The sequence below is a fragment of the Protomyctophum parallelum genome (assembly GCF_964188405.1).
Source record: "Protomyctophum parallelum genome assembly, chromosome: 5".
Taxonomy (NCBI): domain Eukaryota; kingdom Metazoa; phylum Chordata; class Actinopteri; order Myctophiformes; family Myctophidae; genus Protomyctophum; species Protomyctophum parallelum.
Window position 1 is genome coordinate 42,870,554 of NC_139702.1, and position 25,120 is coordinate 42,895,673.

The 25,120-nt window shown below is 47.2% G+C and overlaps 1 protein-coding gene across 1 annotated transcript in view; it reads right to left on the minus strand.

The window, feature by feature from the left end:
* Nucleotides 1-1,098: 1,098 nt before the first annotated feature.
* The window catches only part of maml3 (mastermind-like transcriptional coactivator 3), a 154,558-nt gene continuing 130,536 nt past the window's right edge, over nt 1,099-25,120 (minus strand). Inside the window, exons 4-6 of the mRNA XM_083765314.1 lie at nt 8,931-9,212; nt 6,362-6,437; nt 1,099-2,713 (exon numbers count right to left, since the gene is read on the minus strand). Of these exons, the coding sequence (XP_083621440.1) occupies nt 1,578-2,713; nt 6,362-6,437; nt 8,931-9,212 (1,494 nt within the window). The 3' untranslated portion in view covers nt 1,099-1,577. The remainder of the gene's footprint in view (nt 2,714-6,361; nt 6,438-8,930; nt 9,213-25,120) is intronic.

Below are 25,120 nucleotides of genomic sequence, written 5' to 3' on the forward strand. Positions count from 1 at the left end.
CCCAGGAGAAGGCTGACTTACAATGGAAGGATAGGCTTTTTTCCAAAAAGACAACACAAGGTAGCCTAATTTAAACATCTCAAACTTTTGACTGACAATGACAACAGGTATTTTTCTTTCTTTTTTTCCTTTTTTTAAAAGATAAAACACAAATAAATACAGCAGTGTGGGAGGGCTTTCTAAGATATTTGAAATTTTAGTATTTTCTTTAAAATGAAGTCACTTATGGTGATCGGATACATTCATTCAAAACGCCAACTCTTGCTTTCAAATTGGTGATTTGTTTTTGCCGAACATTATGGATGAGGAGGTGGTCAATGTAACATTAGTCCCAGTATAGCTGCCTCTCAGCCCAGTAGATGTTCATAATCTCCTGGTGACTCAGGCCGGAGCATATGCCATTTGTTTGTGTACTTTATGTGCATGTCATGCATCCAAGCTTGTGCATGCTTTAGCTGCCTCATCTCTTAAAAAGCCTAATTTAAACTGCATGTGTCACTCATCTTCAGTTGTATACGACAGACACAGCATACGGTAAATTAGGATTTATTACTCCGCTTCATTGTGTTTCACCTCTCTGCACATGAATGCTTTGCACATAATGCATGCATGCATGCCATGCACAAACAACACCAGCAGCTCCGCAAGGAAATGAAAGCACCAGCAGTTCAGGTCGGCTTGCATGACAAAAAAAGCACTAGAGGGCACTAGAGTGTGTCTGTGTCGCACAACAAAAGAAAATCCATTTTGTTTTATTGCAAAAAACTGAGAAGCATCAACAGAAGGGAACAGGTCTCCGGAGAGAGAGAGAGAGAGAGAGAGAGAGAGAGAGAGAGAGAGAGAGAGAGGGAGGGAGGGAAGGAGAGGAAGGAAAGAGACAGACAGACATGTGGGGGTGTAAATGTAAGCGAAAATAATGGAAGAAGTGAGTGCTTTCACCTCCTCACACAGCCGAGAGATGTGGATATGGGCAGGTATGCACGTCATACACCACATACACACACATTAAACCCCCTATGTCTCGAGAGGACGATCTCCTTCACCTTCTTCGGTTCATGGTGCTCAGCCCACTGATATAGAGAGAGCACATAACATGTGAAAGAAAAGGGATTGGTTAAGCACACCGGAACACGGCGAGTGGATGATTTAATTTCAGGGAGGAAAAAAAAAGGAAAATAATGATGAGATTTTCAGGCCAGCTCACATCTCCACATATCATGATCTCTATCTCTACCTCTGTCATTCGCTTGCTTTCTTCTTTCCCTCTCTCGCACACACACACACACACACACACACACACACACACACACACACACACACACACGCACACACACACACACACACACGCACACGCACACACACTTGCACGCGCACACACACGTTGAGACAAGAACTCATTTATAACCTTGCCTAAAACCTCGCCTGTTTTACAGAAAATAAACATGCCGGTCACCAGACGATGTCGTGTCTTCCATTCAGTATGATTTCCCCAGTTATTTTTTTATTTTGTATTCTTTTGTTTAAAGTTTCTCTCTTAGTGTATCCAGTAAAACTATGATCGACAGTTTATCCGTTGGCTATTGACCAGGAAAGAATTCTTCCATCCACCCATCGCCCGAGTCCAGCTCTGCCCCTGAACCATCGCCCAATCCGAAGGCTCCTCCACCCGAGGGCCCGCCCCCATATCCATAGGACGACATGTCTTGATTGGCTGTCCTCTGGTAGCCCTGTGGCTGACCCCCAACCCCAACTCCCCCTGGTCCGTAGGGGCCTCCCCCTGCCCCCGGTCCTCCCCCTGGTCCCATTCCCGGCCCACCGGGTCCTGGCCCAAAGCCCCCCATCCCGGGCATACCCTGCCCCATCAGCCCCTGGTTCATCCCCTGGCCCATGACCATGGGCCGGGGCTGGTTGGTCCTGGGCTGACCCCCCATGTGAGGGCCCATCATCGGGCCCATCCCCGCCGCTGGGTTGCCTAACCTGGGGTCAATGGCCTGGTTCATCCCCTGGCCCGGGCCCTGGAAGTGTTGTTTGGTCATGCGCGGGGGTTGACCCGGCTGCATCCCGTAACCCTGGCCGGGGTTGAAGCCCACCATGTCTCCTCCCCCTCCTCCCGTAGTCCTTACGACTCCCCCGGCCATCGCCTGGAGATTCTGTCCTTGCTGCTGTGGCCAGCCACCGACTCCTCCCATCCCGCCGCCTCCCGCTCCGCCTCCAACTCCCAGCATGCTTTGCAGTCTCTGGGCCTGAGCTTTGGCATTGGGCGGGCCTTTTAGGGCCTGCTGGGACATCGAGTTCATCAACATGGACTGTCCTCCGTACCCTCCGGCCCCACCACCGCCTCCTCCGGGCATGCCCCCTACCCCGGGGCCCGCGCCCGCCTGTCTCTGGGGGCCTCCGGCGGGGTTGTGCTGAGGCGGGAGGCCCATGGGAGCCTGGACACTTTGGCTCTGGTGCTGCTGCTGCTGCTGCTGCTGGTGGATCATTTGGCTCATGGAGGGGTTAAGGCCGTACAAGGAGCCCTGGTTGGAGCCCTGGCCGCCGTAAGGCAGGCCCATGTCGGCCTGGGGCCCCACCGAGCTGCCCTGGGCCTGTACGGAGCCCATCTGGACCATCTGCTGTTGCTGCTGATTCTGCTGCTGCTGCTGCTGCAAGAGGCGGGCGGCGCGGATGTTCTGGAGAGCCTGGCTCCTGGACGCCATCTCCTGAGGAGTTCCTGGAAGAGAAGAACGAGGCGATTGAGAGAGCTAGACTACCAGCAGAGGAGAAAGGTGAAACATTGATTTTACAATATAAATTGGGAGGTCCCAGAGATAGAAATAGAAATGCCATTAAATGGGGGTCTGTAGACTAATATGTATGTCAAACTGGGGGTGCTTGAAATTTAAATATATGTCCCCGACATATATTTTTCAAATGGGGGTCTGCGGGCTAATTAAGTGTCAATTTGGGGGTCCTTGACATGAAAAGGTTTGGGTTAGCATTGGTTTAAGTTATAATGCTGACCCAATCACTGACCAGGCTGACCTTCCTAGAGTTCACGTGATGATCAACAGATGAGGTCACTATGACACCATAGAGTCATAGACTCACTGCTCAGACTCTGAATTTCAATTTTAGTTTAGTCATAGTCTTTGGGAAAAAAAACATTTAGTTTTAGTCATATTTTAGTCACATGGAATGTTTTAGTGTTAGTCTAGTTTTTTTGTAGTCGACTAAACATCATATGATTTTAGTCGACTCTGAATCTACGGCCTTGATGCCGTCGTAATGAAATGATGAAAATAGCAGATCTACGAGCTCACAACACGCATTGTGAGCTTGTAGATCGGCTATTTTACAAGTAACCAAGTGTAAAATGACTTATACAGGATCTCTTGTCCACTAGTCCCTTCCTAACATTTTAGTCTGGTTTTTATTTGTTGACAAAATTGTCAATATATTTAGTTTCCATTTAGTTTGTCAGTGAACAAAAGGTAGTCGACGGACATTTGTCGTCATAGTTTTAGCCGACAAAATCAACATACTGATCCTAACATGGCAGCAATACCTGGCTTAGTTCCACCTATTTATGCATACTGCAGGAACTTGGCTGTGGCACAGTGTGGCAGCCTGTGGTGGAAGCGTGCTATAGCACAGAAATGGTCCTAAATCCCCTAATAATCTGACATTGTTCCACTAATCCGTCACCTCACGGCTTTACTGTTTACTGTTGACTTGTAACATTTACACACTTACACACAGTGGCCCTTGGGGAGGTTCCAGGTGGTCCCCAGGCTCAATGATGGAGAGTTGGTAACCAAATGGACCCTTATACTGTAGATCTTTAACTCTTGAGCGTTAAAGAAGACCCGTTACGGGTCCATTAGGTTTCATTTTACGCTCTCGAGAGTTAAAAGTCCATTTGGTTAACCAACTCTCCATCATTTAGCTGGGGACCACCTGCAACCCCGGACCACTGGTCGAGAACCACCCACTGCTATAGAGGGTTGAAGTGGTTATAATGCCAGTGACACAGGCAGTGGCAGACAGACATCTTTGATGATGGATATAAATGGCTTCCAACTCGACTCTCCTCTCCCTGTTACTTCTTTCTTCATCTCCTCTTCTGCGCTTATCTCCATCATACACCTCACACCCACTCGTCTCTTTCTGTTCCCCAATCCCCACCTCTCTCTCTCTCTCTCTCTCTGCTATAGAGCGTCTAACAGACTGCTCTTAAACACCCCAAACCCCCCAATCCATCTTTCCGACTTCATCGTAAACTCTGGGGGGTTCCAGGAGGACAGACAGGTTGCCGTGGTAACAGGCAGAGCAGGAATATTCAGTGTTTTTCTCCCCCCCCCCCCCCCCCTTTTCAGGTTTTAACAGAGGGAGAGAGAGAGAGAAAGAGAGAGAGGGAGGGAGGGAGAGAGAGAGAGAGAAGACAGACAAAGAATACTAGGGGAGGTGTGCTCGTCGGTATTGCATGACATCGAGTGCCGAACAAAGTGTCACTCAAGTTGGTTCAAGACGGCTACACGTTGATCCAGTAGTAGTGGCGTTTTAGTGTGTACATGTTTATACATGTACACACGTGTGCATGTGCATGTTTATGTGTCTGAGCACATACTAGTGGCATCCGGAGAACTCGCCAGTTTTCCGACTCGCCGTGGTTTAGTGGATTTTAGTTCACCTTCACCTTCATTTAAATGTCATTGAATTGAGAGAGAGAGAGGATAGTTGTTTAGAGTTTACACTAGATGAAGTAGGAATGCAAAAGTTTAAACACCAAATTATCGAAACAATGTAATTAATTGGTAAACAAGTATCCTGAATGTGTAGGCCTGCTATCATTGAAACAATGTAATTAATTAGTAAACAAGTATCTTGAAAGTGTAGGCCTGCTATCATTGGTATTCACATGCTCAACTTTCTTATCACCATACAGCTGACCATTGCACAAAATATTTTTTTCACGTTGGAAATGAACTATAACAGCAGTGGGTTTGACATACTACACTGATGAAGACAGCATGTTAGCATAATGATGAAGACATTGATGAAGAATTTTCGCTATGGCGAGTTGGTAAACTGGCGAGTTCTCCGGCATCCACAAGATCCATACTAGTACCAATAAGACGCCCTGAGGGCGAGAAGTGACCACGCATCCTCCTGGGTGACGGCAGACTGCTGGGCGAGCGCTGGCGCTTTGGCATGGAGGATCAGATCAACATATGAAATGAATTCTGTACTGGCCATATATGGAGCGTGTCTTGAGTGTACAGTGTACAGGGTTTGATGAGGTCAGATCAACATAATGGAATGTCAGAACAGGTCAGCTCCATATATGGAGATCTAAGGGTTTGAGGTCAGATGTAGAGTTGCTTGGCCGGCTCCATATATGCAGATCTAGGTGATGATCCAGTCTTCTCCATGTGTGGTTATCCAGGGTTAGATGAGGTCAGTGTCGTGATCTTCATGTATGGAGGTGGTCATATATGGTGGCGTGACTTGTCACGAGGTGTGATGTCACGAGGCGTGGCCATATATGGAGGCGTGACCATATATGGAGGCATGATCCGTGATGTCACGAGGGGTGGCCATATATGGAGGCGTGGGGTGACTGATGGACGGGAGATGCAGGTTTTCATAGTAAAGGTAAATGGTGGGGTGCCTGGAGAAGACATTATTCAGTGTGTTTAACCCTACGGTATGAGAACAAGGTAGGGCACACAGCATGTGAATTGGGAATGTGTTCATTGTCTCTCTCTCTCTATGCGTGCATGCGTGCGTGCGTCACCCCACGCCACCTGTACGCACATGAATTAGTTGTATTCAACTGAAAGCTAATGGGAAGTGCCAAGTGGGAGCTTTTGAACGTTGCAGGGATCAAACCTGGCCATGACCTTTTGGTTTACAAGACATGTCTCTCTCCCCACAAGGGACACCCTTGTCAGTTCTAATTTACCCATTTGTAACACTGATTGTGCACAAATGGTCCATTTTGTACACAGTCAGAGTGGGGCGGCTGTGGCTCAGGAGGTAGAGCAGGTCGTCCAATGATCCGTGGGTCGGCGGTTCAAATCCCGGCTCCTCCTCCCTGTCCACATGTCGAAGTGTCCTTGGGCAAGACACTGAACCCCGCATTGCCTCCAATGAGTCGGTCAGTGCCTCGCATGGTAGCTTGCCACCATTGGTGTGTGAATGTGGGAAGCGTGGATGCCGGCGTTGACTGTTCGCCGCTTCACCTCCGAATGAATGAATGAACCATTGTAAAGCATTTTGAGCACTTGGAAAAGCGCTATACGAATGCAATCTATGATTATTATTATTATTATTTATTGTTATTATTAAATGATCCCCAGTGTACGTGATGTCTTACCTTGGTACTGATTGACTTGAGGGTAAGGGTTCCTCTGCCCCTGGGCCATCTGTCTGGGGAGATGCTGCTGCTGCAGCTACAGCCAAACACAGACAAACTCACTTCAATACTGAATCATATCGTTGCAGAGTGCAGACACTTATCTCCATATTTCAACCAAAACAACGTGTGTGTGTGTGTGTGTGTGTGTGCGTGCGTGTGTGCGTCGTAAATTAATGACCTACAGTACTACATTATGTCAATTTACAATTTAGGCATTTAGCAGACAATCTTAATCCAGAGCGATTTACAGTAAACAAATAGTTTCGAATTAGTCATTAAGGATCATGAGCAAGAACCTAACATCTGTCTAACACTAACAGTAGAATATCTGTACAATGAAAGTACCGGTATACACTCTAAATTCCAATCTAAATTGCATATGTCTGTAAGGTTGTCAAGGCTGCAGGGCAAGTGCTATGGCAAGTGTTTCGGGCTAAGGTGGAGTCTGAAGTGGTGGGTTTTCAGACTACGGCGGAAGATTCGATTTGCGAGTGAGTCTACAGTTCTGATTGCAATGTCGCGTGCTTCCATTTCTTGAAAAGTTTTTAACAAGATTTCCACCTGACTGACAGTGACGGCATTCTCTCTCCGTCTCGCGGTCTAATTCATGCTTCATTGCAGGACGCATCACACAAAGAGTTTTCACTTGTAAATCAGTTCTTTCCGATGCTCGTCATCCTCATGCAATGAAGCATTAAGGGCCTCGCAAACGGGGAGCGATAAAACGCGACTATAGTTCATTTCCAATGAGACCTGCGTTTTTGCGCGGAGCAGTCGCGGTGCGACAGCGCAAGCATATTTACGTGAGCGCTCGTGCTCGTTTGGTGCACACGCCCGCGACTCACCATACCTGGATTCTGTTTAGCTTTTTTTTTAAGCTTGCGTTGTTGCGCCCCTATTGAGCAGACCTGGAGGAGACCCGTGTTGATCCAGGCAACAACGTGTGCGTTCCTCGCTTCCCGTTTGAAAGGCCCTTAATGCTGCATTCAGACAAAAGATACAAAGCTACGCGGCATTTGTAGCTTTGTATCCGAAGTTGAAACCAGCTCAACGTTCTTGTCGCTTTGTAGCGGTTGTGTAGCTTTTGCAGCAGCTACAAGGTTAAACGTCAGATGTATCTTCACGTCGCTGTATCTTCACGTCGCTGTAGCAGGCTTACATTGAAAATGAATGGAAGCCTGCAGTTTTGTATCTGCCAGAAATGCAACCTACGATTAATTAAAAAAAAAAATCCCCCCCAACTATAAATTCTGGTAAAACAGAGGTCTTTATCTAAATGGTATATTTATGTTCTAAAATAGACGAAACTGTCACATACAAGATTTAGGTGTGTGAGTGTGTGTGTGTGCGTGGGTGCGTTTGCTCAGCCAATTAAAACATGACTTCAGAGGTCAAAACTCTTTAACACCAGATTCCCTCATAGCGAGAAAAAGAAAAACAACAAATGATCACAGCAGGTGGCATGTGGCTACACACGTGTGCGTGCGTGTATACACGCATGCAGGTGTGTGTGCGTGTGTGTGTGTACACGCGTGCGCACATGCATGCAGGTGCACAGGAAGCAAAGATGAAAGGACGTAGTAGTGAGCACAGGAGGGAGCTGGTTGAGGATAATTACACACACAACCAGACGACAACAAGGTACTCTACTACCTTGTTGTCGTCTGGTTGTGTGTGTAAACGTGCACATTGGAGACCAACACAAATACATGTATAGTATAGTATAGTATAGTATAGTATAGTATAGTATAGTATAGTATACACACACGTGGCAAAATTCATATAACACTGTGGTATTGATTAATTTAATGTAGCCTACTAGTAGATGAAACATGATTACCACCTGTTCTTCACTGACAAACTCATTAGAGACTGCCGACTCATGCAAACCTATTTCAAACTGTGTGAGTCAACTATAGAATAGAGTCCATGTAAGGAATGATCATCTCTTGTTACTCTCTGTGCTCTCCTGACCGTATCAAATGTGGGAGATGTGTGGAAGGGGAGGGAGACACCAGTCTCTCTCTGGAGGGAGACACCAGTCTCTCTCTGGAGGGAGACACCAGTCTCTCTCTGGAGGGAGACACCAGTCTCTCTCTGGAGGGAGACACCAGTCTCTCTCTGGAGGGAGACACCAGTCTCTCTCTGGAGGGAGACACTAGTCTCTCTCTGGTGTGATAAAATAATGAAGTTTGAATTCTGACGGTTGAGTCGTGCATCTTTAATTTGTTTACTTACTTATAGTCAGTGTTGTATTTGGCAGCAAATTTCTATTTTAGTTTTAGTCATAGTCTCTTGAATGGCTTTCATTTAGTTTTAGTCACATTTTAGTCACCCGGAATGTTTTAGTGTACTAAAATGTGTTTTGGCAGGCCTTGATGCCGTCGTAATGGCTTGCTTTATACGTAGTCGAACATTTTTCGTCTTAGTTTTAGTAGACGAAAACAACACTGCTTATAGTAACATCAAAAACTTCCATAGCCACACACACACACACACACACACACACACACACACACACACACACCTGTTCGGCCAGTAGCTGCTGCTGCTGCTGCTGCCTCTGCTCGCGGAGCAGCAGCTGCTGTTTCTGCTGCTCCATGAGGTGGAGCTGCACCCTCTTCTCCTGCTCCATGGCCATCATCTGCTTCATCATGGCCGCCTGCTGCTGGCCGCTCAGGTAGCCCGGCGGCGGCGCCCCCGCGTTAGGCCCCACCCCGGGAGCCCCCACACCCCCTCCTCCCCCGGCGGGGTGAGGGGGCGGGACGGCGCCGGGCGGCCGCGACATGCCCACCACCACGCCCTGCTCCTGTTCAGAGAGAGAGAGAGAGAGATTTTAGTGAAATCGAACGGTTAATTGCTTAAACGATCACTTAACTCGCTGTTTCCCCCAAACACTGGGTCAGGACCCGTTTTTGGGTCGCAGACACATTTTCGAGAGGCGCTAGCCCCTCCTATAAACAGCTATAGCGTTTAATGTTTGTGTTGTGTGAACAAACATCAAAAATGCCATTGACAATGAATGGAGAATGTTTGCTTACTTGCTCGTCATAATGTGTCTGAGCAAATCGGCTAGGTACGTCAGCTGGAACCCTTTGGCCAATAAGGGACCACCATTCTTGATGATGATGTACGATGATTAGAGCGCCCCTTACTTTATTTACAGATTCATTTAGATCTGCTGTTGTCTCCACCAGGCCGAAGGCCGTATGTCTGTGTGTGTGTGTGTCTGTCTGTCTGTCTGTCTGTCTGTCTGACAGCTAATCTCCAGCACCGTTAACCCGGTCGATGCCAATTTTTTCACACACACTCCCTGGATGCCAACGATGAACCTCTGCCCCAAAATTTCCAGAACGACCTGTTATAGCGCCACCAGGAGGCAGACTTTTGAAAAAAAAAAATTTATATTACTCCTCCAGATTATGTCCAAAAATCCTGTAAATTGTTACACACTATCTCTAGTCATGTGTTCAAGACGGATCTGTCCGATATTAGAGATTCCATCGCAATTGGCAAACATTGGCTTTCAAAGTTGCCAGGATTGGCAAATCCTCAAATCATGAACAGAGGACGGAGCATGCAATTTACGTGATATAATTTCACAGACTTTCCTACTAGGCTAAGGAATATATCCCACCCTTTTCAGATTGGCCTGTTATAGCGCCACCAACAGGTGGATTTTTGCAAAACACATTTTTTGAACAAAATGCCTCAAATCATCCAATTTCCATCCAAGGCGTAAGAAGAAATGTCACCCTTTTCACATTGGCCTATTAGAGCGCCACCAGGAGGCCACAACCTGACCTGACGGGTACCTATACTGTACCCTAGGGGACACGGGGAGAACATACAAACTCCACACAGGGGTCCCCTATTCTAACAATATAGTCTACTGAACAGATACTGTAACATAAATAGACAATGCCGGAGCCTATTGCTATTCTATCTGAATAGCTGCCTATTCTGTTACATTCCAGCTCATTAGCCCCACTCAAAACGCCCCTGAATAAGAAGTCAAAACAGAGATAAAGACAGTGCCGCATATCTTCTCCTTTCTTTCTTTATTTTTCTTTCTTCCATTCTTTTGATTGTGTTCCGTGGAACGACCGGGGCTTCTCCCACCGGAGCTCTGGCAGGTCCTCACTGCGCATACATTATCTCCTCATTAGCATATAAAGAGCACTTCCTCCTCCACTCAGCCGTACGCTAATCTCTAATAGGATGAAATAGCCTACTCTGGCCAATGGGAGGAGAGCGTTTATGAATCTATTAAAGGTCAGATGGCTGCGAGAGAGAGAGAGAGAGAGAGAGAGAGAGAGAGAGAGAGAGAGAGAGAGAAGGTATCACAGGATGTTCTTGGACTGGTTGGAGGGAGAGGGGAGAGGTTCGAGGAGGGGGAAAAAGTAATTTAAAAGAAAAAGAGACATTTGTGGTGGTCCGGCAGGTCCGCGTATAGCAAAGCCACTACTGGGTGTATAAATGTACATAGTGTATACCGACAGTCTGAGGACAATACCAAGCTGACCGAATGCAAGACCTACTTCTACACCCTTGCTTTTAGTTGAGCCTTTAAAATGTACTTCATGTCCTCGCTGTATTGCATTACTGCATATTATTTTAATGTTTTTTTCCCTCCATTGCTCTGTAAAGCACTTTGAGCTGCATGTCATGAAAGGTGCAGTTTCTTGCACCGTGAGTGCCTATACGAGCTGTGTGGCCTCTTTTCCTTTTTTCAAGTTTTATCTCCTGCGGTCAGCAGCACTGACAAACAGGTAGAGGCACACTTCTACCCGTTTGTCAGAATTGTCAGTGATGTTACCCATGTTTTAAATGGCGAGTTTGTACTCTGGGAGAAGATACAAAGAACCAAAGTGGAAGTACATCAGATTTTTTTTTTTATCGTTTGTACCAGCATCAACTAACTTTTTGTTTGTCATTGATGTTTTATGTGTGGCTGTAGCTGGGGTGAAAGCCCAAGACAAATTCCCCCCCGTGACCTTGACCCTCGTTATGAAAGGTGCTATACAAAGAAAGTTATTTAGTTAGTTATTATTATTATTATTATTATGTGTGTCACAACAGCACAGAGCCAGTATAGTCATCAACATGACACCAAGCGAGAGAGAAAACATTAAGCCATATTTTAACTATGGCATCTCTATTTTTGGCATGACGTCATTCCCAAATAAATCCCAAACTGAATTGGTATAGATTGGGGGGGGGGGGGAAAGATTGGACCCAAGCATAGACCCCTGGGGGACCCCCGTCGTCATAGCGACTGAAGTATCAGACCTTATGGTGTGAGTGTGCTGCTGTATCAGACCTTATGGTGTGAGTGTGCTGCTGTATCAGACCTTATGGTGTGAGTGTGCTGCTGTATCAGACCTTATGGTGTGAGTGGTTATGGTGCTGCTGTATCAGACCTTATGGTGTGAGTGTGCTGCTGTATCAGACCTTATGGTGTGAGTGGTTATGGTGCTGCTGTATCAGACCTTATGGTGTGAGTGTGCTGCTGTATCAGACCTTATGGTGTGAGTGGTTATGGTGCTGCTGTATCAGACCTTATGGTGCTGCTGTACAGATGTCACACATTACAGTGAAAACGGGCTTTCTTGCTAGCCAATAACGACGATCAGCATTCCTCAGAGCTATGTGTTGTTGTTGCATGTCGTCCCCTTTTGGGGTTTGGCATGTGCCGGACAATCCATTGATATGAGAGAGAGAGAGACAGACAGAGACAGAGACAGGAGGAAGAAATGTAGTATTATAGGCATCAACCAGTGGGGGGCAGTGGTCATCTTCAAGCGTGTGTGTGTGTGTGTGTGTGTGTGTGTGTGTGTGTGTGTGTGTGTGTGTGTGTGTGTGTGTGCATGTGTCTGTGCGTCTCACTATAGCCTCTTCTCGGCAGATGGCTCAATCATGATGGCTCTGATCTACGATGCCCCCCCCCCCACACACACACACACACCTCCGCTTTTCTTCTCTCTCTCTACCCTCCCCCCCCCCCCCCCCTCCTCTTTCTATGGGCCCTGAGTCATGGCCGCACATTACCAGCACGGCAAAGAAGGAAGGAATGAAGAGAGAAAGCTAACGAGATAGATGGCTGAGGAGGAGAGAGTGAAAGGATAGTCAGTAGGATGTCAGTAGTGGATGTCGTTTTCATGTCAAGGACCCCAAAAATTTGCCCCATTTGAAGAGATATGCCAGGGACCCCTTCCACCCCCCCAATAAGAGGGGGGGTGGGTGGATTCATTTGATATGCATTAGTCTACGGACATTGATTTTACAATGTTAATTTTAACTCTGAGAGTGTACAGTTGGAACCAAATGGACCCTAACAGGTCCATTTGGTTCCAATTGTACATTCCAGGTGTTCCATTTGTACATTCCAGGTGTTCCATTTGTACATTCCATGTGGTCCCCAGAATAAAAGAAAAAGATGAAAAAAAGCACAACATGCAGTTGTTTTCAGCCAGCGACACCATCATTCGACAAAACACCAATTAGACTTTAAGTCATTCACTAACACTGCTGTGAAATATTAACGCTTGGACACTAAAAGAGGGAGAATGCCGGGAAAGACAGGCAGAGGAAAGAAGAATGTGTTATCAATTGTTCCGGATGAAGAGTGTGTGTGTGTGTGTGTGTGTGTGTGTGTGTGCGTGCGTGCGTGCATGTGCGTGTGGTGCAGGCGAAGGCTGTCATCTTTATTGGGTTAGGAGGCATGGAGAGCCCAGGGGATTACATTACACATGGAGCAGGCGGAAATATGTGTATGCATGTGTGTGTGTGTGTGTGTGTGTGTGTGTACCCGCATGCATGTGCGTGTGCACCCGCATGCATGTGAATGTGTACCCGCATGCATTTTGCAGGTGTATGTGCATCTGTGTGCATGTGCGTGTGTGTGTGTGCGTGCGTAGTTGGGGGGTTGACTGTATGTGTGTGCGTGTGCGCGTGAGCGAGAAAGAGAGAGCACCAGAAAATGGAGATGGTGGGAGATGTGCTTTACACTCGCACATGTGCATGTAAGATGTGTACAGTATGTGTGCATGCATATGTAAGCATTTCAACACATCCGTATGCATACTGTAGTATGCTGTAGAAACAACCCATCTACACTGCCGGCGATGCGAGCGAGCAAAGCGTGTTTTTCAACAAGACTGTCCTGACGTACCGTGAGCGTGCATTGCAGTCACTGCAGTCACGTCGGTCGGTCGTCCACCCCTCCTATATTCGCTCGCAGAGTCTGTACTTGATTGAGGTTTCGTGGCCCCCAAACACTTTTATTGGTTGAGATCTACATGCTAGTATTTATTGGTTATTTTAATTGGTTCAGGCGTTGCAACTTTTTAACGCAATTCATCCATGCTTGGATTGCCAGCCCCGTACATCCCATCCACTCTGCACTATAGCCCTACTAGATGCCAATAACCAACAATCGTTGCTGTCGGGAGGAAACCTCATAACTCAATTTTTGAGGTTTTAGATTTTTTTTGTGGCATAAATCAGTGCTATTGAACACCCTTTACGTCTGTGTGTTGTTTAGAAAATATTGAACCAATGGAAAGTAGCAAAAAGTGCTTTGGACAAAACCTCTTAACTCCATTGGACCCTCAAAATGTCCGCTAAAGCAACTAACTCCCCCACCTCTTCCCCTCTCATGGAAGTAATTAACAACATATAAAGTTACAACACCAACTTTGATGAGGCTGTGCATAATTTTATTTTCCCGAAAAATAATAAAAGGCTGCACAATTTACACAGATAGAGGCTTAAATCACAACGGGGTGAGAGACAGAGACACACCATCCTGCCACACTGGATTAGTCATTAAGAATAACATTTATCTCACCATATTCCGACAGTTTATGGTGCGATAGCGCCGTCGGAACGCTGCCTCGCTCCATGCCTGTTCAGTTCAGACAGGAGGAGTTTACCTGTCCCTATGGTGACCACACTGCAGCAACATTATTACACACTGCAGTCACACGCACCGCACGCACACACACACGCACGCACGAGCACTATAAGTGTGGCAGCCGGTGGTGTTTATGTACTCTCCAGAGTGGCACAAGCCTGTCACCTGATTCTGAGAGAGAGAGACAGACACAGACACAGACAGACAGACAGGAGAGAGGAAGTGAAGGGCGAAAAGACGATCTTTTTGGAACCGCAGAAATGGACCTAGCCTAAAAAGCTGCAATCACAAAGCCAAGTTAAAGAGCCCGTTTACTTCATCTACTCGCCATACAGCTAAGCTTTTTGCGACCGTAGGTCACAGGTTACTATGAAAACCTGCAAACCCTGTCCGTCGCTCCGTCACGCCACCATATATGGCCGTCAGTCCCTCACACCTCAACATGACACGCTCCATATATGGCCATCTCCATATATGAAGATCACGACACTAACCTCATCAAACCCTGGATACTAGCCATACATGGAGAAGACTGGAGAATCACCTATAGATCTGCAGATATGGAGCCGGCCAGGCTCATACCCTTGTTAGATCTCTATATATGGAGCCGATATTCCATGTTGATCCTTCCTCTTCTTCTGACTGATGCCTGTCCATTCAAACTCTAGACAGGCCTGCCCCAAAGGTCTTAGTGCAGCCACGCCCGGCAGCCGGCGAAAGCTAAGAGTCATAAATAGCTATTCATTGAATAGAGGTCACTATTTGAGGATGTTTCCGGCGTGCATGCACCGCTCCTCCCATGTATACGGTATCTATACAGTATGTATACGGTATGCGTGCACCTCTCCCTCCCAGCTCTAGCAGGACAGTATCGACAGCATCGATGGCACAGAGCAGCCACCGAGAGAGCCTCAGAGAGAGATCATCCCCCGTCAAGGTCACACGCGTTCGATGTCCGCGACAGCGCCGGGCGCCCGTCAATGTCAACGTGTCCTTCATGGGCGTCACACAGTGGAGGTGGAGCCTCCCCACTCTGTCACTGTGCGTGAAGATGTTTGATGGCTTATTGTTCCACAAGCGTATATACAGTATATATATATATATATATATATACTGTATACACCTGCAATGTTCACACTGTAAACAGCATGCAGGTGAGAGCACAAGACTGGGGCGGCGGTGGATCAGGGGTAGAGTGGCCGTATGGTAACCGTAAGGTTGCCAGTTCGAACCCGGGCTCCCCCAGAGTTATTGTCGAAGTGTCCTTGAGCAAGACACTGAACCCCTAATTGCTCTTGATGTGCTGGTTGGTGGCGGTGCCTTGCATGGTTTCCGCCGCCATCGGTGTATGAATGTGTGTGTGAATGCCAGGGTGAATGTATTAATGCACAGTCTATGTAAAGTGCCTTGGATAAAGGCGCTATATAAATGCACAATTTTAACACACAGTACACACCTTAAGTAGATTTTGATACCGATGCTTTTGTACTTCTCTCCTCAAGTACATTTTTTATTCCAGACTTTTACTTAACGTGACGGAGCATTTCTACTTTGCAGGTGTATTCTGCGCTGCAGGCCTGCGGTGCCATTAATGACGGTAAAAAGCACACCCTCTCGTGAAATATTGATTAAGTCACTCATAAGGTCTGCTCGCGACGTGCTATTGTGCTTTATGCACTGGTTACAAAAAGAATGGACTATTGTTTGTGCTCAAGTGAAAACAATATAATACGTCCATGTGTATGAAAGCATGCCGTCGAAAGTACGTCGATATTATGAAGCACCTGCTGAGAGCCACACACACACACACACACACACACACACACACACACACACACACACACACACACACACACACACACACACACACACACACACACACACAGCAGATGGTGCAGCCAGACCTCACAGTATTAAACCATCCCATAGCGCCACAAGTAAAGAAGACATCACATTGACACACACACACACACACACACACACACACACACATGCGCACACGCACGTTGGTACATAGTAAAGCTAGAAGGATTTTGTGTAGTTTTGGGGCCACTATAGTAGCCGTGCCACTATAACTGCACTGCCGAGCCAATGGCGTATGATACGTGTGAGCGTATATTTGAACCCTCTGGTAGAGTTGGTTCCCAAATGTTTAAGCTCAAGACCAAGTATTGCCATGCTTTTTGTTCTTGTTTAATGTAAATCGCTCTGGATTAAGAGTGTCTGCTAAATGCCTACATTGACCAAACATTGTTGTGGTAATCCAATAGCTGATCTCCAAGCTCGGTGAGATTGTGGATCTTCTATTTTCTTAAGTAAATTAAAGTAAAGTAAAAATCTAAATAATTTTCAACCCACAGAGCCTAGTCTTTCCACGCGTCAGTTCCTCTCAGTCAGTTCCGGCAGAGTAGTTCCAGAGCAACGGATTGTGTGGCCCTGGTCTTTCCCTAATGGGACTTATCGAGGGTAGCTACTGGGACGTAAGTCGGGACTTGATCACCCCCGGGTTGGGTCGCCTAAGTGAGGGGTATGATGTTCGCGAGACCCGAAACCCTGATGACCTTGGGATACATCACTGAGGATACGTCCCAGTTGCATCCATGCCATGTTTTTGCCTTTCAAAAGAACATAATGTTCTGAATATCGTCATGTTGATTAATTTACAAAATCTTCTGAAATAATAATTAAACTTATTTGCCTCGCATACTTTATCAAGTGCATACAGGAGCTTTCAAGCTTTCCAGTGTCCAAGTCCAGCATCCAATGAGACGAGACGAGCCTGGTATGTGACCGTCTGCCTTCCAATCACTGCTTTGATTCTTGACCTCCACTTAACCGCTAATTCTTAACCATTCCATGCTGAGACAGACACACACACACACACACACACACACACTTTCTCCCTGGAGAGAGTTATATTTAAACTGCTAGAGAGGAGGCTCGCTCCCCACGGAGACCTTTTTAATCTCCAACATCTCTCTTTTCTAAACCCTAACTGGCCTATTTCTGACTTCTACCCTGCCACCGCATGCCCACAAAGAGAGAGACATGCGCACGCACGCACGCACACACACACACACACACACACACACACACACACACACACACACACACACACACACACACACACACACACACACACACACACACACACACACACACACACACACACACACACACACACACACACACACACGGCACACACGGCACACGCGCGTGCAGACACGTGCTAACACACACACACACACACACACACACACACACACACACACATCCTTAAGCCCAAACCACACTGATGCTTCGAGACACAACGAGAGTTACGAAACCATTTCAGCGTTCATTGCATCGGTCCGATATTGTTGTTACAATGCGTCCCAAATAATTCATTTCAAAAGACCTTTATTGGCATGAGAAAACACTAGTTTGCATCCAAGTTTGTGTGTGTGTGTGTGTACGTGTGTGTTGCTTTACGTCAAGTAGAAAAACCCATCAGTTTATGTTACGTAGCAAAAAGCCATTGCTGTGTGTGCATAATTTCACAGATTTCAATGTGTTCATCATTTGAAATTCTAAATTAATTCAAAATGGACCAATCCTCCAAACTGTGGAAGGCAATCTTAGTCAATCGGGATGGAATATGGGGAAGCGGACAGGTCTGTGTTGATTACATGTCTATCGAGATGGTGTGTAGCGATTTGCGTGATGTATGGATAAAATGTGTACGATTAATCTACATAAATGTGTTTTGCAAAAACCGGCCTCATGGTGGCACTATAACAGGCCGCTGTGGACAAATTGAGGCAGGGGTTAGTCTTTGGCATCCAGGGAGTGTGTGTGTGCACAGTGGCATCGACCGACCGGGCCATCGGTGCCGGAGATTAGCTGTACAGTGTACACGGATGGACGGACACACGGAGAACATACTCTCCCCATGGCTTCGGTCTGGTGGAGACAATGAAGGGCAAACTGACCAAAGAGAAAACTGAAGAGTGCCTCATATGCATTTGTGGTTTAAGGAGGACACTGTCTTTCTGTCTGTCTGTTTTGTTGATGCGTGGACGTACGTAGCTAGGACGTACATCAGAGTCAGATAGATATGTTGTAGCCTTTGTTTGCTAATAACGACCTGTTATTAGCATATCTTAGGTACTTATAAGCAGAACTGAGAATACAAAGGGGTACAGGCTTTAGTCTCGACATACTATTGGTCCGACTGTCATTAGACCGACACCCTACCCAAAACCAGTGGTCTTTTTTCACTGACAAAAACTAAGCTATGATGACTAAAACTAAACTAGACCAAATATACTGACAATTTTGTCAACAAATAAAAACTAGACAAAAATGTTAGGAAGGGACTAGTGTACAAGAGATCCAGTACAAGTCATTTTACACTTGGTTGTAGATCGGCTATTTTCAGCAAGTGTAAAAACAGTCATTACGACGGCATCAACGCCCACCAAAATACATTTTAGTCAACTAAATCAACTGTAGATTTAGTCGACTAAAACTAGACCAACACTAAAACATTCCAGGTGACTAAAATGTGACTAAAACTATTGAAGAGACTACGACTAAAACAAAAATCGCAATGTGCTGCTTAAAAACAACAGTGCTGTTCCGCTAAGCACGGCGCGAGGTTATGTCTGACCAACGCATTGTCGGGAGCGACGGGTGATTTCCTGCATGTTGGACCGGATGTGTGGGATCTGCGCGTGCATTCCCTACTCAAAAGACCTGTTTATTGATCAATGCAGGACGCAGGAATCTAACACCTACTGCTCTCCATTTATCAGGGATATTTAAACGCTATAATACTAACGATAGTAGACGTGTCGATGTGTCTAAAGGCAAGAAGAGAGAGAGAGGCATATAGAAAGAGAGACGGGGAGAAAGGGAGGATGGAGCGACGACAGAGGAAGAGGATGAACAGGAAGATGGAGGAAAAGAGAGGGAGAGAGAGAAGAAGAGACGAGAGGGAGTTAACCCGTTTAGACCTGAGATCAGATTCTAAAAATGTCCTCTACATCCTGACAGTTTTCTGAAAAAGCTATGTTTCTATGTCAGTCGTTATTCGATTTTTCAAAAATAGCAGACCTACAAGCTCGCTATGAACTTGTAGATCTGCTATTTTTCAATAGCTAAAGCATAGCATAATGTTAACACCAAAAGGGGTTCCCGCCCAAAATGGGTATTTGGGTGCAGACCCACATCTCAAAATATGTTGTTCCAGGGACAGAAGCAAAGATTTGAGTAAAAAAAAAAAGAAAGAAAAAAAGTTTGATCTGAAAGAATATATATTCAAAGATCTGCGCCGCATTTTCATGATTTTTCTATAGCTATAAAGTAGGTTCCCCACCACTGGTATTAGTACCACTAGTGGTACTTGAGCCCCCCTCTGGTGGTACTCAGAGGAATCGCCCAAAAAAGGAGAAAAAAGACAAAAGTGGAATGATATATTACTATCGGAATTTCTTCTGACCAAAACATTGGTTGAAATAGGCTATCCGGCCGTGCTGAAATGAGCATGACAGCACACCTATAGCCGTTAATAGAAAATTTGAGAACGGATTAATCATATTATAAATCAGTTGTGCTGATTAGTGATTAGACCGTTTTGTCAGAGCAGCAGCATTATTGGCTTAGGAATGGAACACTAAGGGCAGGTTTACGCTCCTGTATTTTAACATCAGTCATTATGGTGGTGGTACTTGGAGAGCCAGATATTTTCTGAGGTGCTACTTCAGTATATAAAAAGGTTGGGAACCATGAATGGCTTAAAACACCAAAAGGTGGTTCCCGTCCTGAGCGGGCTAGAGAGAGGAAGGAGGGATGAGATCATGGTCCGTTGGGGGGGTCGTTGGGGGGGGGGGGGGGGGGGGGGGGCGTTGCGGCGACTGGACGAGCCTCGCCACCCTGAGAGGGACCAGGTGCTTCGCTACAACACACATCACACTGGAGAACACGTCACCATGGAAACCTTAAAGTCACACGCTCGCGGAGATCGAGGCTGGCTGGCTGACGAGCAGACACCCCGTGTTATAGCACACACATGAACGACGCTGCCTCTGGCGCGCGCACACCCTTAACATGCCTACTTTATGGCCTGTGCGTGTGTGTGTGTTTAAAGTCGCACGTCGCGCGCAGTGACGGAGGCTGGCGCGCAGACACCCGTGATGTGCGCAAGCACACACACAACGCTGCATCTCTAGCGTACACTCGCGTGCACACACACACACACACACTTAACATGCCCTCTTTATGGCCTGAGTGTGTGTTTAAGAGAAAGAGGGAGACAGAGAGCAATTGAGAGAGAGAGAGAGAGACAGACATGGAGAGAGAGAGAGAGAGAGAGAGAGAGAGAGAGAGAGACACACACACAGAGAGACATGGGAAGAGAGAGACACACACACACACAGAGAGAGAGAGATTGATGTGTTTCTCTGTAATCTAATCTTAGTGGCAGAGAATGGTACATCTGACAGACAGCGTAGAGACACAGCAGGTAGCTCTCTCTCTCTCTCTCTCCCCCCCCTCCCCCCCTCTCTCTCCCTCTCTCACATCCGCCCCTCTCCTCCGGCTGAAGGATATAGGATGTCTGTCTTATGTGCTTTCATAACATCATGAAGAACTGACCGTCTGTATTGCTGTAGGAAGAAGAACTGACTGTCTGTATTGCTGTAGGAAAAAAGGAGATGTACATGCATGCGCGCGCGTGCAAACGGGACAACCGTGCATGTGTGTTGCTAGCGTGAGTGCATGCATGCACACACACATGTGTGTGTGCACACGTGCGTTTATGCATGTGTGCGTGATCATTCCGTACTCTTCCTGCATATAGTGAGAATTCCTGGCTGTAGCGTTTGAATTATTCACAGTTCCGATCAGCCCTATTACACGCCTGTTAACGGAGGGGTGGGCACATTCCCTCCCTCCCTCTATCCCTCCCTCCCTCTCTCCATCATCTGACATCCGTTGGTCCGATCTCTCCGCTCATCTGTCCTTCCTTCCTTCCGCTCGTCTTGCCTTCTCTCTCTCTCTCTCTCTCTCTGTCCCTCCACTCTTTCTACCTCAGTCATTCTGTCGTTCCTGAAACCTCCCTCTTTTCTTCTCCTTCCCTCGCTCCCTCTTTCTCCTGCCATCCATCTCTCCTCCATCTCCTCTTTTCTCCACCAGACATTAATCCATTCTGTCCTTCACCCCCTCTCTCCTTTTCCCCCATCCATCCATCCATCCCCACTGTCTACAACACGGTAAAATCCTGAGCAAATATTGACCCAAATGGCCTGATATTATCGGGTCCATTTTTTTTTACACTCGGGGTGAAACGAACACCAAGGATTTTGACTGTGTTTATCGTATTCCCTTCATCTCAAACCAGCTGGCTGTAGCCTCCACCTCTCTCTCTCTGCCATATCCCCTCATTACGCCTTCTCCTTCTCTCTCTCTCTCTCTCTCTCTAGAGAAGCCATTAGGTGCTGCTGTAAAGCCATCATTCTTTTACTCTCTCTCTCTCTCTCTGTAGTCTCAGGGCAATAGGTTCCCTCCCTCCTCTGTCTCTCTCTATCATACCTCCTTCTCTACGTTCTCCCCTTCACCTCCTGCTATTTCCGTAGGCGCTCTCTCTCCCTCTCTCTCCCCTCCTCCTCCTCCTCCTCTATTCTGCGTTCTCTCTCTCCTTCCCTCTCATTTCCCAGTGAGGCAGTAATGTGTAGCCATGTGTCCAGCACGCACACGCACACACGTATAGCCATGTGTCCAGCACTCACGCACACACTAGACCTTCCAATAGACTCCACGCACATTATATACAGTCAGTCACACACAGTGTACGCATGCACGCACACACACACACACAGTGCAACCTGTCTCTGTTGTCCTATACATTAAGCCATCTCCCTCTCTGCTCCTTCAGTTATCGCCATCGCCCCCGACTCTCCACATCTTTGTACGCCATTAATCTCTCTCGCATGGTCCACACACACACACACACACACACACACACACACACACACACACACACACACACACACACACACACACACACACACACACACACACACACACACACACACACACACACACACACACACACACACACACACACACACAGCGAGAGAGAAAAGGTGGGTGGGGTTGGGTGGGGGGAATGACCATTATCTATGCTAGCATCTCCAATAATTCCTCAGCAGCCTATTATCCACATGGAGCTGAAATGGCCTTTGGTAATATGATGAAATCTGCTGTGAAAAAGTAGAAATAGGACTAAGAGCCACAGAAAAACTCCATTCCTCTCTGCTGGCTTATCACATTATTCTATTCTCCTTATCTCTCTCTCTCTCTCTGTGTATACACTATGTCTCTCTCGCTGTATATGCCTCTCTCTCTCTCTCTCTCTCTCTCTCTCTGTATATGTCTCTCTCTCTTTGTCTCTGTCTCTCTCTCTCCCATTCGTCACTGTATGTCTCTCAACAGCATGCACTCTCTCCTGCCTTCTCTCTCTCCACATATGTCTCCACAGCATTCACTCTCTCTCTCTGCTCGTCAGTGTCTCTCCCTCTTTGTCCGTGCAACTAAAACACTAATCCAACGCATAAAACCACACGCACATATGCACAGATATCTGAATGCACACACACACACACACACACACACACACACACCACAAAAAGGCGCAGGAAAAAGCAATTTGCCATCAGTAACAGCTGCTGGTGTCGGGAGGGTGGAGGGGTGATGGGGCATCAGGCCCTTCTTTTGGGAGGGGGGGGGGGGGGGGGGGTTGTGATGCAGTACATAAAATGATGACCCTCCCTCTCCTCTCCTCCCCCCATTCAGTCTCCCGGGAGACGACGTAGGGGTGTGATGTATGGACCCTCTGCTGATCTCCATGCTCAGCACAACAGAGAGAGAGAGAGAGAGAGATGGAGAGAGAGAGAGAGAGAGAGAGAGAGAGAGAGAGAGAGAGAGAGAGAGAGAGAGAGAGAGATAGAGAGAGAGAGAGAGAGAGATAGAGACGGAGAGTGTGAAAAGTGTACTGTGGTATATGGAGAATTAAGCTACGGGTTACTGAAGGAAAAGAGAAGAGAAACTCTGGTTGTGTGTGTGCACGCGCGTGCATGTCTACCGTGCACTCACATGTGTGCATATACGCGCACGTATATGCATCGTGTGTGTTTGTACTGTACTTGGGGAGAGTGAACGCCGTTGTACTGTACTATGTACTGTACTTGGGGAGAGTGAACGCCGTTGCGTTGCACCACCAGAGCTGCTCAACATGATGCTTATCTATCTCTAGAATCAGTGCACACAGCATGCATGTGACCAATGCCCCCCAGAACGCTCACTGCTGCTCATGAATACCAAACTAGTCGCCCCCCTTTACCAACTCGCCCCCCTTTACCAACTCGCCCCCCTTTACCAACTCGCCCCCCTTTACCAACTCGCCCCCCTTTACCAACTCGCCCCCCTTTACCAACTCGCCCCGGGCGTACAGCCTGGCGGAACCGCGCCGCCTGGTATTCCTAAAGTAACCTAAGTAAATGATCCTTAAACGGTTAAACCTAACCTTATTTCTAACCTAAACCTCAGTAAAACTCAGTGCCTAAACCTGAACTAAGTTCAACATCTTATTCTCAGCAAAACAAAATAAATAATACAAGAACCGCGGCAACGAGCGGTCGGCGGACAAATCAAGGGGCCAGATGGTTTAGGGGCGACCGTACCCGACCGTACCCGACCGTACCCGACCCCGACCGTACCCGACCCCGACCGTACCCGACCCCGACCGTACCCGACCCCGAGCGTACCCGACCATACCCGACCGTACCCGACCATACCCGACCGTACCCGACCGTACATTCTATTCTATTCAAGAGACTGGCTAAAACTAAAAATCTAAATTTGCAGTCAAAAAACAACACTGGTTCCCACGGGCAGATGCAAAGATGCAGTCTACCATGACGTTGTCAATGGAGGCCAGCGACGTGAAGCTACGAAGCTAATCCTATACGTTTGTTTACTGTAGCTGCTGCAAAAATATACAAAGACACAAATTAGCCCTTCTCTAAGTCCCTCCCCAACCTGCTTCGCTTTTTGGGGTGGGATTTAGCAAAGGGCTAATTGAAGGTGAGCTGGGTTCAACTTCCAGATGCAAAGCTACAACTGTATAGCTGCAATGACGCATCGAAGCGCCAACCTGTCCAAAAGGGGCTCGCAGTTGGGACTCCCATGCTGGATTGCTTGTTTTTTTTTTACAAACATGCTGCGGGATTGTTGCATTTTTGCATCGGCCTGGTGTGAAAACGCAGCACCAGTACAGACGCACGTCAGTACTGATCCTGCAGCACCAGTACAGACACACGTCAGTACTGATCCTGCAGCATCAGTACAGACACACGTCAGTACTGATCCTGCAGCACCAGTACAGACACACGTCAGTACTGATCCTGCAGCACCAGTACAGACGCACGTCAGTACTGATCCTGCAGCACCAGTACAGACGCACGTCAGTACTGATCCTGCAGCACCAGTACAGACGCACGTCAGTACTGATCCTGGAGCACCAGTACAGACGCACGTGTCTCAAAGACCTGCTCAGGGCCGGAAGAGGCTCCAACCATCCCCATCATATGACTGATGTAGCATGACACATGCATTTAGTAGTGTGCTGGCCTGTGTGAGGAGTCATGTGTGTGTGTGTGTGTGTGTGTGTGTGTGTGTGTGTGTGTGTGTGTGTGTGTGTGAGAGAGAGATAGAGACGCCCCACACACACACACACAGAAAGCACTCTGTGGTCTTAA